This window comes from Desmodus rotundus, chromosome 4 (genome assembly GCF_022682495.2).
Source record: "Desmodus rotundus isolate HL8 chromosome 4, HLdesRot8A.1, whole genome shotgun sequence".
NCBI classification, from domain to species: domain Eukaryota; kingdom Metazoa; phylum Chordata; class Mammalia; order Chiroptera; family Phyllostomidae; genus Desmodus; species Desmodus rotundus.
In genome coordinates this window covers 51,809,229-51,823,249 of record NC_071390.1, presented here as the reverse complement: position 1 = coordinate 51,823,249, position 14,021 = coordinate 51,809,229, and the positions used below count along the sequence as shown (strand labels likewise).

The 14,021-nt window shown below is 37.1% G+C and overlaps 2 protein-coding genes across 5 annotated transcripts in view; one reads left to right on the top strand and one right to left on the bottom strand.

The window, feature by feature from the left end:
• DNAJC9 (DnaJ heat shock protein family (Hsp40) member C9) overlaps nt 1-3,711 on the top strand; it is a 52,286-nt gene extending 48,575 nt beyond the window's left edge. Inside the window, exon 5 of one of the 2 annotated variants that reach the window (XM_024561025.4) lies at nt 769-3,711. In XM_024561025.4, the coding sequence (XP_024416793.1) occupies nt 769-795 (27 nt within the window). In that variant the 3' untranslated portion in view covers nt 796-3,711. Of the gene's footprint in view, nt 1-90; nt 351-768 lie in introns of those variants that run through there. The other variant, XM_053923217.2, reaches the window with a different exon arrangement.
• Nucleotides 1-13,999, bottom strand: part of FAM149B1 (family with sequence similarity 149 member B1) — a 56,438-nt gene extending 42,439 nt beyond the window's left edge. The window contains exons 1-4 of one of the 3 annotated variants that reach the window (XM_053923215.1): nt 13,765-13,999; nt 13,574-13,657; nt 10,566-10,667; nt 9,521-9,648 (exon numbers count right to left, since the gene is read on the bottom strand). In XM_053923215.1, the coding sequence (XP_053779190.1) occupies nt 9,521-9,648; nt 10,566-10,650 (213 nt within the window). In that variant the 5' untranslated portion in view covers nt 10,651-10,667; nt 13,574-13,657; nt 13,765-13,999. Of the gene's footprint in view, nt 1-9,518; nt 9,649-10,565; nt 10,668-13,573 lie in introns of all 3 variants that reach the window. The other 2 variants (XM_024561021.3, XM_053923216.1) reach the window with 2 other exon arrangements.
• Nucleotides 14,000-14,021: the final 22 nt, after the last annotated feature.

Below are 14,021 nucleotides of genomic sequence, written 5' to 3'. Positions count from 1 at the left end.
ATCTGTTTCATTTAAGTTACAGAATTTATTGGCATAAGATTGTTCATATTATTGTTAATTTTTAAAAAGATTTTATGTATTTATTTTTAGAGAGAAGGGAAGGGAGGAAGAAAGAAAGGGAGAGAAACATCAGTCTATGGTTGCCTCTCGTGCACCCCCAACTGGGGACCTGATCTGCAACCCAGGCATATGCCCTGACTGGGAATCGAACCAGTGACCCTTTAATTCACAGGCTGGCACTCAATCCACTGAGCCACACCAGCCTGGGCTGCTGTTAATATTCTTTTAATGTCTGTATGATTTGTTATGTTGTCTACTTTTTCATTCCTGATATGTAATTTAGGTTTTCTTTCCTTTTCCTCACTAGCATTACCTGAGGGTTTATCAATCTTTTCAAAGAATCAACTCTTGAATTTGTTCATTTTCTTTTATACACACACACATAATTTGTAGTTCACTGATTTTTGCACTTAATTATTCCTTGCCTATTACTTTGGGTTTAATTTACTCTTCCTAGCATCTTCAGGTAGAAACAGCTTATTTATTTCAACACTTTCTTTTGTTCTAAAATCAGTATTTGAAGCCATAATCTTCCTAAGAGCTACTTTAAACACATCCACAAATTTGGTATTTTGTGTTTGTCATGTAATTCAAAATACCCTCTATTTTCCTTGTAATTTAATATTTAGAAAGTTGTTTAATTTTCAGTTATTTGCAGAATTATTCTATGTCTTACTCTTACTGATTTGTAATTTAATTCTTTTGTAGTCAGAGAACGTACTCTGTAAGATTTAACCCTTTGAAAACTATCGAGACATTTCATGGCGCAGCACACAGCCTGTCTTCGTGAGCATTATTACACAAGCACTGAAGAATACGGAGTCTGCATTTGTCAGGGGTAGCAGCGGATCTTTGTATTGTTACTGATTTTTAATTGCTCTATTAACTACTAAAATCTCTAACAATAATTGTGGATTCACCTATTCCTCTCTATTTATCAGTTTTTTCTTCAGACATTTTGAAACTCTATTAAATGTGTACTTATTTAGAATTGTTATGTCTTTTCCTGGTGAACTGTGTTATGTATTAAATTGTATCCTCCCCAAATTCCTATGTTAAAGCCCCAACCTGCAGTGTGATTGTATTCGGAAATGGAGCCTTTATGGAGGAAATTGTTAAATGAGGCCATAAGGTGGAGCCCTGTGGGACTGTGGGGCTGTGATAGGACCAGTGTCCATATAAGAGGAAGAGACAGCAGATCTGCCTGTGTGCATGACCGGGAGTACGGCCATGTGAGGACACAGCAAGTCAGGAAAAGGGGCCTCACCAGAAACCAACACTCATGGCTGCTAACCTAGAAAGTCATACGGAAGCCAACATTATCCTAGAACTCAGTTCCCTCAAAAAAAACAGGTACTCTCTATACACCTATATAAGAGCAACAAAGAGGTTAAAAATATAATTTTTAATATTGTACCATGCCTGCTACCTTGGAATAAACCTTCAACAAATGTACATTACCTTTATGGATAAAATTACAAAAATTTATTAAAGGATATTAAAGAAATAGATATAAATGGAAATATTTCTATATCAAATTGATGAATACAAATATCATAAAGATGGCAGTCTTCCCCAAATTGACCTATGCAATGTAACAATCAGATTCTAACATATATGAAAAGAATTGGCCAAGACAATTTTGAACAATGCAGTAAGAGTTTCCTACCAGATATTACGATTATAAAGCTAGAGTTTAATTAAAACCCATTGTATTAGCATGAGTTTTAGAATAAAAAGTTTAGAGAGCCCAGGAAACAGACCCTTTCATATTTTAAAACTTAATCTGTAACGGGGGAGCATAGCAGATCTGCAGGGAAAGAATGTAATAATTCTACCGGAAATGACACCACCTTCTATAGCAGAATTTGGGAAGGCATGTGTGCAGTTTTAGTGACCACAATGGCTAGGGGGCGAATAGGCGTTTAACAGCAGGGGGTCGTGAATACTAAACGTCTCGCTACACATGGGACACTTCTGTACAATGGTCACACCCAAAATGACAAAAAACGTCCCTGCTTAGAAATCCTGAACTAGTTCAGTAAATGATGCTGCAACAATTCATTATCTAAATAGAAAAATTAAAATAGTGTTCCTGCTATATACCACACACACAAAACAATTCCAGGCTCATCAAAGACCTAAATGTGAAAACTGTGAAAGTATTAAAAGCCACATACCAGGAAAAGATACGTGCAATACACTTACCAAAGGATGAATGAAGAATCGGTGATTAACTGTATTTGGTTACTACTAACAAAAACACTAACAGTGGCTTAAATAAGATAAACATTTATTTTTTCTTTTATAAAAATATTAGTTTTGTGGTAGGCATTAAAAAATTGATATGGTGGCTCCATTAATATCAAAGACTTAATTTCTTCTATCATTTCCACCCTCAGTGGTGCTTCATGGTTCAAGATGGCTGATGTACCTTGTTTTTTTTTTTTTTTGCTTTACCTTTAGCCATAGTGCCATGTTCCAGGCCAGAATTAAGAAAAATGGGGTAGATAAAAAAAAAAATAGCATTTGAGAAAGCCCCATCTCCTGACTTTTGTGTGTAATTCATTAGCTAACACTAACTGTAACAGAGGCTGGGAAATACATTTTTCAACTGAGTATAATACCCCGGTATAAAACTCAGTACAGAGAACTGAGTTTTATAGTTCTCTAGGGAGAGTGGATATAATGTAGGTATCTAACAGGCTCCATATATTAAACGAGGTATGGCCAGTGGGACAAACCCAGCCCACAGTCTTTTTGTAAATGAAGTTTTATTGGAATGCAGTCAAACCCATTAATTTATGAATTGCCTATTGCTGCCTTCTCATTATAGTGACAGAGTTGAGGGTCCTAACAGAGATGGAAAAGCTTAAAATATTTACGATCTAGCCCTTTACAGAGAAACTACACCCTCCCCTAATCTAAAAGATAAGGAACTCCTACTACTGTAACATGAAAACACTAAGTAAAAAAATAAATGAGTATGAAATATAGACAGGCCATTTCCAGACTACAAATACGTGCACTGTCATGTACAGACATACCATATCCCCAAACATAATGCCAGTCAAGAGAAGCCACACAGATACAAGGATGACATACTGTATGACCCTTGTATAAGAAGGACAGGAACAAGTGAAACTGGTGACAGCGGTCAGAATAGCTTTTTATTAAACTTCTGAGTGTGGTGAAGATTAAAAAGTTTGATTGTTTCACTGTTGTGGTCAACAGTGTGGGAAAACAGGTCCTTCCATATGTTGCTGGTGAGACAGCAGATTGGAGTAATGTTTACAGAGGTCAGTCTGACAACGGCTTTCAAAATTACAAAAGCACACATCTTTTGACCAACGGTGTCACTTCTAGAACCGTATCCTCAGGCATATTCACATTTATGTAAAACAATACATGTACAAGGTATAAATGCAGCTGGGGTTTTTTTGCTTTGTTTTGTTTTGTTTTATGGTAATAGCAATGTCTGTATAGCCATAAAAGAACAAAGAACTTTAAAAATTATATGGATATTCTTCAAAATATATTAAGTGAAAAAGTGGCACTGAATAGAGTGTGTAATAACAAACTTTATGTGAAAATAAGGACAATTAAAATATACAAAGTTAGCAAAGGAATAAATTAACTTTGTTAATAAAGAATTCCTGTCTGGTTCTTTACTTTAACTCAAGTAAGTTTGTTTTGCCATTTAAACTGTTATTTGCTATTCGGTTGGCAAATAGTCATTATAAGGTTTTAAGGGTTTCCTTCTCCTATCATATAGAGGATTTTTATAAGGAATAGTTTTGAATTTTATCAAATACCTTTTCAGCATCTATTGGTTTGATCATATTTTTTCCTTTGAATAACTGATGTTAAACATATGAACACATTTGCAGGTACTGACCCATCTTTGTATCCCTGGAATAAACCTTACTGGGTCACTCAAAATATAATCAACCCAAAGCATATAAAACTAAAATAGAAAAGAATTGGGTTAGCTACTTTTATGACTGTTAGCTATCAAAATTTAAATATATATAATTAGACTAAAAACAGAAAGTCTTCCTTCATATCATTATATTAACTTTGAATTTTAAAATATTCCAAAAGCATTAAATCTAAGGATATAAACTCTAGAATGACTATAAATAATAAATACATTTAGCAAAGTAGTAGGTCATCAAATTGGGACAGAAAACTAGATGTCTACAGACCAGTGACAGCTCGAAAAAGACTAAGACTATTCAAAAATAAGTAAAATGTATAATTAAATACCAAAACCAATTTCAGTATCAATTATAACTTATAATAAAAAGTAAATTATAAAATGACAAATAGGGCTAATGGAAGATGTAAATAAAAACTATATTTTTAGGTAGAATACTAAGTTCAGTAAAGAGGACAAATTATTGGAAATATGTATATAATGTAAATACGTTATATACATATATACATATATACAGTGCCTGGCATCTACTAAATATTTAGTAAATTTTAGTTCTCACCCTGGCTGGTGTGGCTCAGTGGACAGAGCACCTGCCTGCAAACCAGGGGGTCCCTGGTTCAATTCCTGGTCAGGGCACATCCCTGGGTAGCAGGCTGGGTCCCTGTTTGGGGACATGTGAGAGGCAACCAGTCGATGTGTCTCTCACACATTGATGTTTCCCTCCCTCTCTTGCTCTCCCCTTTCCCCTCTCTCTAAAAGTAAATAAATAAAATCTTAAAAAAAATAAATTTTAGTCTCTCTATACATTCCCTAATACAGTTATAATGCAAAACCAATTAAATTCCTGATAAATACTTAATAAAATGTTACAGAAGTGAAAATAAAATTTATCTGAAAGAGTAAAGAGGACACAAATACTAAATAATATACATTGTTTAGTGAACACTAGTAGGTTTTTTAAAATATGAAAAACCACATGATTTTAAATCAAGTATAGAAAAATGGTTAAAAAATAGGTTTAACAGCATAAGAACTTAATTCATACCTCACACCATATATTATAAAAGTCTCATGAGTTAAAAAGCTAAACATGTAAAATCCTACTAAAAAGCTATGAATATTCCATCTTCCTTTATTTTTTGAAATCTTTTTTATTGATTATGCTATTAGAGTTGTCCCATTTTTCTCCCACTTTATTCCCCTCTGCCCTTCACCCCTCCTCCCACCCGCATTTCCCCACCTTAGTTCATGTCCATGGGTTGTACATATAAGTTCTTTGGCTTCTCCATTTACTATACTATTCTTACCCTCCCCCTATTTTGTACCTACCATTTATGCTTCTTATTCCCCGTACCTCTCCCCCCATTCGTCCACCTCCCCTCCTTGCTGATACCCCATGTGATCTCCATTTCTGTGATTCTGCTCCTATTCTAGTTTTTTGCTTAGTTTTTTTTATTTTTGTTTGTTTAGGTTTGGTTGTTGATAGTTGTGAGTTTGTTGCCATTTTACTGTTCATAGGTTTGATCTTCTTCTTTTTCTTAGATAATTCCCTTTAACATTTCACAGAATAGGGCTTGGTGATGATGAACTCCTTTAGCTTTACCTTATCTGAGAAGCACTTTATCTGCCCTTCCATTCTAAATGATAGCTTTGCTGGGTAGAGTCATCTTGGATGTAGGTCGTTGACTTTCATGACTTCAATACTTCTTTCCAGCCCCTTCTTGCCTGGAAGGTCTCTTTTGGGAAATCAGCTGATAGTCTAATGGGAACTGCTTTGTAGATAACGCTCTCTTTTCCTCTTGCTGCTTTTAAGATTCTCTCCTCTTTAATCTTGGCTAATGTAATTATGATGTGCCTTGGTGTGTGCTTTCTTGGGTCCAACTTCTTTGGGACTCTCTGAGCTTCCTGGACTTCCTGGAAGTCTATTTCCTTTGCCAGATTAGGGAAGTTCTTCTTCATTATGTTTTCAAACACGTTTTCAATTTCTTGCTCTTCCTCTTCTCCTTCTGGCATGCCTATGATTCAGATGTTGGAAAATTTAAAGTTGTCCCGGAGGTTCCTAAGCCTCTCCTCATTTTTTTGAATTCTGTTTCTTCATTCTGTTCCAGTTGAATGCTTATTTCTTCCTTCTGCTCCAAATCCTTGAGTCCCAATTTCTTTCCCTTCACTCTTGGTTCCTTTATTTCACTTTTCATAGCCTTTATTTTTCCCTCTAATATGTGACCATATTCAACCATTTCTGCCAGCATCCTGATTACCAGTGTTTTGAACTGTGCATCTCATAGGTTGGCTATCTCTTTGTTGCTTAGTTGTATTTTTTCTAGAGCTTTGATCTGTCTGTTCTTTCATTTGGCCATTTTGGGGTTTTTTTGTTTGTTTGTTTTTTGTCTTGATGTGCCTTTTTCATAGTAAGGGGCGGAGCCTTATGTATTCACCAGTGCATAGCAACCCACATTGCTGGGTTGTGGCGCTGTGTGTTGGGGAGGGGCCCTAGGGGGAACAATGCTGCTTGCTCACTTGTCAGCAGTTTTCAGTTACTTCCCCAGTAACCAGAAGCAAATTGGGCCCTTCTGGTGCTGATTCCTGGGGTGGGTGGTTTTGTGTATGTTCTAGGACCCTGTGGGTCTCCAATGAACTCTCCTGTGAGGCTGGGAGTTTCTCCTGCTACTGCAACCCCCCCAGTTTTTTTCAGTGAGAGATTTTGAGGCTTTATTTCCCCACACTGGAACCCTGGGTTGCATGGTCTGTCTCACTCCCTAGTTGTTCCTCCCAGTTTATCTGCACGCAGATATCAGACTGCCCTGGTCCTCCAGCCGCTGCCTTGCTGTGAGTCCTCTCCACCCCAGCTGCTTGTCTCCGCCCCTCCTACCGGCCTGGATGAAATGTCTCTTCTTTAACTCCTTGTTTGTTGGACTTCCATACAGTTCGATTTTCTGGCAGTTTTGGGTTTTTTTTTTTTAATGTGTTAATTTCCTTCTTTTGGTTGTGTGAGGAGGCACAGCTTATCTACCTATGCCTCCATCTTGTCCAGAAGTCAAAATTTAAATTCTTTATCATGGTTTACAATGCCTAATGGTTCTTGTCCTGCCTACCTCTCTAATCTCATTTGTGCTTTTCTCTTCCTCGTACACTCTTCTCCAATCATCCTGACCTTTTTAAAATTCTAATAACATACCAAACACTTTCCCTTGGGCACACGAAGCTCTTTTCCTTCTTAGGGCTTTTGTATTTGCTGCTGGTTACCTGTCTGCAAAACTTTTCCTCACTCTTCACATGGTTAACGCCTGAACCTTCGAGTCTCAGACCTACTTGACCTGAACCCTCTCTAAGTGAATCCCCCTAACCGGAACTTGGCAGTCCCTCTACAGATGTCAGGTTTCTTTATCTAGAAATGTCTGTTCAGTGGTAGCTAATGATTTGTAGGCACTTTGTAAATTTGCATTGCTTAAATGAATGAAAACGTGACTTCCTGAGAACTGAACCTGGATTTCCTATCCTAAATGAGAGAGGCTCACTGTTGGCGTGTGCAGCTCACCCACAGGAACTTTTTAAGACAGATCTTTATGACCTGTATCCATACTCAGCCATCACCGCTTTCACACCACAAGTAGCTGCAGGGTGTGGTAGTTGCTTCTTTTGTGACGTTTTGGGGTGGATTTGATGAAGTCAATAACTCAGGACTTAATTCCCTCTCATGTTGTTTTCTTTTTCCTTTGAATCAGAGTATGAAATAGCTTCTAAGAGCTCCAGCTTCACGCTGGGAAGAGTCTCTGTGACTGTAATCACATGGTGGCAACACTTGGAACTTAAAGTAGACTTCTGTTGCAGCCTCACTACTCAGTTTATTTTTTAGCAGTTTAATGGGAACATTTTAGAATCTTCCATTTTATATGGAATTAGATCCTCCCCTTTCAAATGTTGTAATTACCATCACTTAAAATAAAACTTGAATAAAATATTGATACCTCAAAAATATAAAGTGAATCCCTCATATTTATAATGTTCTTTTCCAGTACCCTGTCATCTTCCTTTGAGCTCTTATCACCTTTTGTAGTTATTTTATTTATTTGCTTTTGTCAATCTCCTGTGTTAGACTATTGAATCACGTAAGTCTCATTCACCCCATATTCCCAAGTACAGTGTCTGACAACAAATGTGCTCGAAACATATTTGTTGAATGAATGAAGAAAAACAGAAAACCCAATTATTAGATAATGAGGGAAAGCTCCATTATGATACATTAAAATAAGGACATGTTATATAACAATTCAAACTAACAGGTATGGAAGTAGTAATAAGAAAATATCTATATGAAGTAATGGTGAATGAAAAACTGTACCACAAAATAGGATACACATATATCATACAACTATGTAAGGAAAGTGTATATGCATCCAAATTAAAATGACTGGAAAATAATTCATGGTGATAATAATAGGTTCTAACAATTATCAGTGTTTTTGTAAAGAAAGCAGGTTGCTAACAACAATATTGTAGAAAAATGCTTACAAAATAATATTAAGTGAAAGAATAGAGCATAATATTGTATATACACTATGATTATAGCTGGGTCAAATTAAACATAGATTGAAAGAGGATACAGAAATAAAACTATCTATTGCATCAAAGTGATAGACATGTTTAAAATTTGTCTTTAAAAAATTTTTTAATCCTCACCTGAGGATATGTTTATTGATTTAGAGAGAAAGGAAGAGAGAGAGAGGGAGAGACAGACAGACAGACAGACACATTAATCGGTTGCTTCCCATACATGCCCTGACTGGAATCAAACCCGCAACCTAGGTATGTGTCCTGACTGACGATTGAACCCACAACCTCTTGGTATACGTAATGACCAACTGAGCTACCTGGCCAGGGCAATTTTTATTAAGGTTGCTGTAAAAATAGTACTTTACAATGGGAGATAGCCATAAATAAATAAGTACGTAAGTAAATAAATAAATAGGAAATCTCAACACCCAATTAATAATGACTGAATAATACTTTGGGTAAACATCTTTAGTCCCCTTTCTAATATATATAAGCAAACATATATGTAAAATAAAATTAGAACTGCAAAAACTCTTCCTAACCTGCTTTTTTTCATTTAACAGTATATCATGAGCATTTTCCCAGTGTATAATGGCTTAATAAACTTTCAAAAACATTTTAAACAAAGTAACATTAGCATTACATTGGTGGAGACACATTAGTGAACTGAACACAGCAAAAGGAGTAAGTGCAGGGCCCACATCCATACTACCCTACAATTGTTTCAGTCAAACACTAAGTAAGCATATCTAAAAATCAACTATATCTATAAAACAAAACAAATACTCAGAGGGTGAAGACTGATGCTTCTTTATAAATATTAGAAAAGTGTGGTAAATTTAAGTATTAAAATGTAAAGAAACAATGCAGGAGAGTGAAGGAATGAAAAATACTGACAAAACTGACAAATCCTAACTCCCAGAATAATCTTCCAAGTGCTCCATCAGACCAGTAACATACAACTCACACCATATCCCCAGGAGAAGTCCGAGCTGCCTTCAGTAGAGATCCCCGTGCCTCTATAACTTGGAAAAGCAGACCTTGAATTCCCAGTATCAGCTGATGTAAAAGGTGATTCTTGTGTGATGTCAGACTCACTAAATGCAGAATTTGGAAAGAAGAGAGAAAACAGAAAAATTCTTGTTATTTCCTCAAGTTTCTGCAGCATTAACTACTCAGGGATTAGGTGATAAGGATATGTACAAATATATCCAAAGAAGCAAAAGTCAATGAACTTGAAATTTAATCATCATGAAAAAGTCCTATCCAATTCCTATAGAATTGACGGCAGTCATTGTACAGAATTCTATCCATAGTTTGTAATGAACACTTTAACATTCCACCTGTAACACTACCTTTGACAACTAAAGACACTTCAGAAACATTGGTAATATCTGAGCTTATATGGCACTTTCACAGTTAACCAAGCACTTTTACAAATACTAATCCCGTTTTATCCCAACAACAACCTGGTGATACAGAACACAGCCACATTTTAAAGACAAAGAATCTGAAGTTTAGTTCCAGGTTTTGAAGCTAAGTTTTATGATTGCAATTTTCCCTGTAATACCACATTGCTTTTCAGAACCTTCTTTGAAGTTAGTCTCCTCTGTTCTATTTCTTAAAATAATGCATGCAGTTAATATTTACTCAGCATTTACTACACGCCAGGCATTGTGCCAAGTTTTGTATACTACATCTCATTTATAGTCACACACCTTTATGAGATAGTTATCAGGTAAGTAACTTGCCATTTTATTCAGCTAAGAAGTGACAGAACCAGGATTAAAAATCGTATCTGTTGGACTCCTGAGTCTGTGCTTTTCAAAGGTTGTAAAAATAAGTATGATGTTTTTTCTATTAGCTGTTCCACACTGAAGATAAATGGTACTGAAATGTGGTAAAAATTTTCTTTGTTTCATTAGTACAAGGCTTGATCCCAATCCTAAGCTAAAAAACAAAACCTTCGCCATTATCAGGTATGAAAGCAAACACGTACAGTCCATGTTATTACCTTTGGGAACTTGTGTCTTTTGCGTGGCTGTCGGTGGAGGAAGTGTCATCCAGCTGCTCTGGAAGGGGATGATGACTAAGAGCATACTTTGTAATTCCTTTCCTGTGAAAGATAAAGAGAAAGCTATATTTCCTGAAACAAAGAATATACTTTTCAGAAACATGGTCTAGAAGTTAGTCACCTACTTCTTGCTGCTCTGGAACTGCATTGTCCAATACGTTAACCACCAGCACTTAAATGTGATTAGTCAGAAAGGAGATGCACGGATGCTCTTAAATGTAAAACACACAGGACTGTGAACTCTCAGTGTAAGAATGTACAGTATTTCACTATCTTATGTTGATTATGTTAAAGCGATAATGTTTTGGATGTATTGAATTAAAAATTTGTATTCTTAAAATTAATTTCACTGCAAATTGAAAATATAATAAGGTATAACCACACAACTATTAGAACAGCTAAGATAAAACATGGTGATAATGCAAAAGGCAGGCAAGGATGTGGGGAAAGTGGATATCTCACATACTGCTGGTGGGAATGAAAATGGTACAGCCACGCTGGAATAGTTTTGGTGTCTTATAAACTGTAAGAGCTAGCCATGGCAATGCACCCTTGGGCACTGATCCCAGAGAAATGAAAACTTACACTCACACAAAAATATGCATATAAACGTTCAGAGCAGCTTTATTTATAATTTTAATAAAACTGGAAGCAATGGAAAGTCCTTTGATGGGTGAAGGTTTAAACTCTGGTATATCCACACAATAAAATATGACCCAGTAAAAAAAAAAAAAAAAAAAAAGGAGTGAAATATTGACACATACAACTTGGATGGATTTCAAGGACATTACACTTAGTGAAAAAAGCCAGTGTCAAAAGGCTGCATACTACATGGTTCCACTTATACAATGTTCACAAAGGACAAAACTACAGAGAAGAAATAAGCGGCTACCAGGAGATGGAGGGAGTGGATGTGACCAGAAAGGGGCACACACATGAGACTGCTCTTGGTGGCGATGCAACACCTCTCTGTCTTGACTTTACTGGTGGTTACACAAACTTTTTTTTTTATTACAGTGACTTTATTTTTTTAAACTTTTTTTTATTGTTTACAAACTTCTAAGAGACCAAATTGCATAGAACTATGTAATTTGAGACAGTGGTAGGGATTCAGAATGTGGATTCCAGCTATGAAATAGAACACTTTAGACATTTTTTAGTGTGTCAGAGAAAGTGGATTATGGAGGGACAATTAGATAATACCAAAGAAATTTTAAATTTGATAAGAGCATTGTGGTTACCCAGGAAATGTCTATAATGCATACTGAAGTATATAGGGGTAAAATGATAGTGTGGAGGGTTTTGTTGCCTTATTTCACAGATGAGGAACAAAGAAAATATAGATGAAGCAAATATATTAAAATTTTGATAACTTTAATGTGGGTGATTGATGGCTCATTATATTTACTATGTATTTGTGTTTGAAATTTAGCATTAAAAAATGTAAAGTGTATGTTGCAAATCACTTTTTCTAAAATCTTTCCAACATCTGTAATTTGGAAGTGTTAGGGAGAACACTGAAGTTACTGCTTCAAAGCAAATCATCATTATAATACCTAAAGTAAAAATTGCTTTTAATTTACAGTCACTTAGATGCATACGATACTCATCATCTTCATTATTCACATCACCCCGACTCCTCTAAAGAATCACCTTTGGGAAAGTTATGTTTAGGGAGTATAAAATTAACAAATGAGAACAAGTAACATAACTACACTGGGTCAGTATTCTGGCCCGGTCAACACTTTTTTCCATAAAGGATAGTTTTTACTCTCAGAATGATCAGAATTCATTATAAAAGCATGTTTTTAGCTAAGCCCTAGTTGCATTAGGAAATGAATTTCTTCTTCCTAGTTTCTAAAAAGCTTATTGTCTGAATTGCTACTGTGTAGGTATCTTATTCTTTACTAGATAATACACTTCAGAAAGGCGAGGAGAGATCACAGACTGATTTTCTTTGTGTGGCTACTGTACCAAGTAGAGGAGGAAAGGGACAGGAATTAGTATTTTCTGAGGACCAACTATGTGTCAAGCTCTGTGCCATCAGTTTAGATACACTTTTAGATAAGGTCTTACTCCTATATTAAAGAAATGAAGAATCGAAAATTTAGTAATTTGCCTAAAAGTCACACAGCCAGAAAACACCCTAGCCAGAAACCCATGTGACTGAAGAATAACAAGCTTGTTATTACAATACCATGTATAGTTGATATTAATAAATTGTATAGTTGCTAAAATGACACAGCTTACTGGAGAAAGGGGGGAGGGGGGTGGTTGGAGTTAAAAAGCCCAAACTCAGAAACTTACTGGTTATATAATCTTAAGATGTGTATATAACCTGTCTGATACCGCATCTTCTGACAAACTGAAGATAATCACACCCATCTTGCTGAGTTGTTGTTATAAGGATCGAGATATGAAAGTCTTTTTGAAAGTATAAAAGCATTTATAAATGTGTGAAATTATCATTACTTACTAAATTACAGCACTTCACTAGGGGTGGGGGCGTGTCTTTTAGCCAGAAATATTTGCTCTCTAAAATCTCAGAGCAAAACTGATCCTTGTGGATTCTGATGCTTAACTGTAGAAACGGAGAGGCAGTACGAGTCAAGGTTACGACCGAGGCTTCAGAATAAAATTGATACCGGGTTTGTACTTCAGCTCCACTACTTTCTGGCTCAGTAAACTTTGGCATGCTATAATCTTTAAATCTGGGGTCTTTATCTGTAGAATGCAAAATAACAGTCCCCATCTGCTATCCTTGTTGAATAGAATTAAGTGAGCTAATGTAGGCAGCTTTGCACGCTGCCTGGCACTAGATACGTTCAACTTTATTTTAACAGTCACTATTGATAACTTCTTGCGGAAACTACCAATGTCTTAGGAGACCTGAGTTCGGGAAGTGCCGCCCAAAAGGGCCAAGCCCTGGCACAGCACAGGTGACACACCCTTAGCTGGAGATGTAGGTAGAAGGGACAAAGTCCGGCAGGGCTGGAAGGAGAGAATTCCGAAGAAAATTTTCTTTCTCCCACCTGGGAAAGGAAAGGAGCGAGGGACTGGTCACGAAGGGTCCCCAGAGCGCCCGCGCCCCACCTCGCCTCCCCGGGCCGCGGCTGGGTTGGTTGGGCAGGGCACTCACAGCTCCAGGCTCTGTGGCACAGCCTTGCGAGTGTATCTGGAGACCATCCTCCTCTTCCTCCTCAATCGCGGCCGGGGCGGGCACGCCAGGGTGGGGGCCTCCAGGCCTGGCCCTCCCGCCGGCTCCTGCCCGGCCCCCTCCCGCCACCTCCCAGCCCCGTCACGCCCCGTCGCCTGGACACCAGACCGCCAGCTCCTCCGCCTCCCGGCCTCTCCAGTCCTCCGCCCTCCCTACTCCCCCGCGGGGGCGGAAGTGAC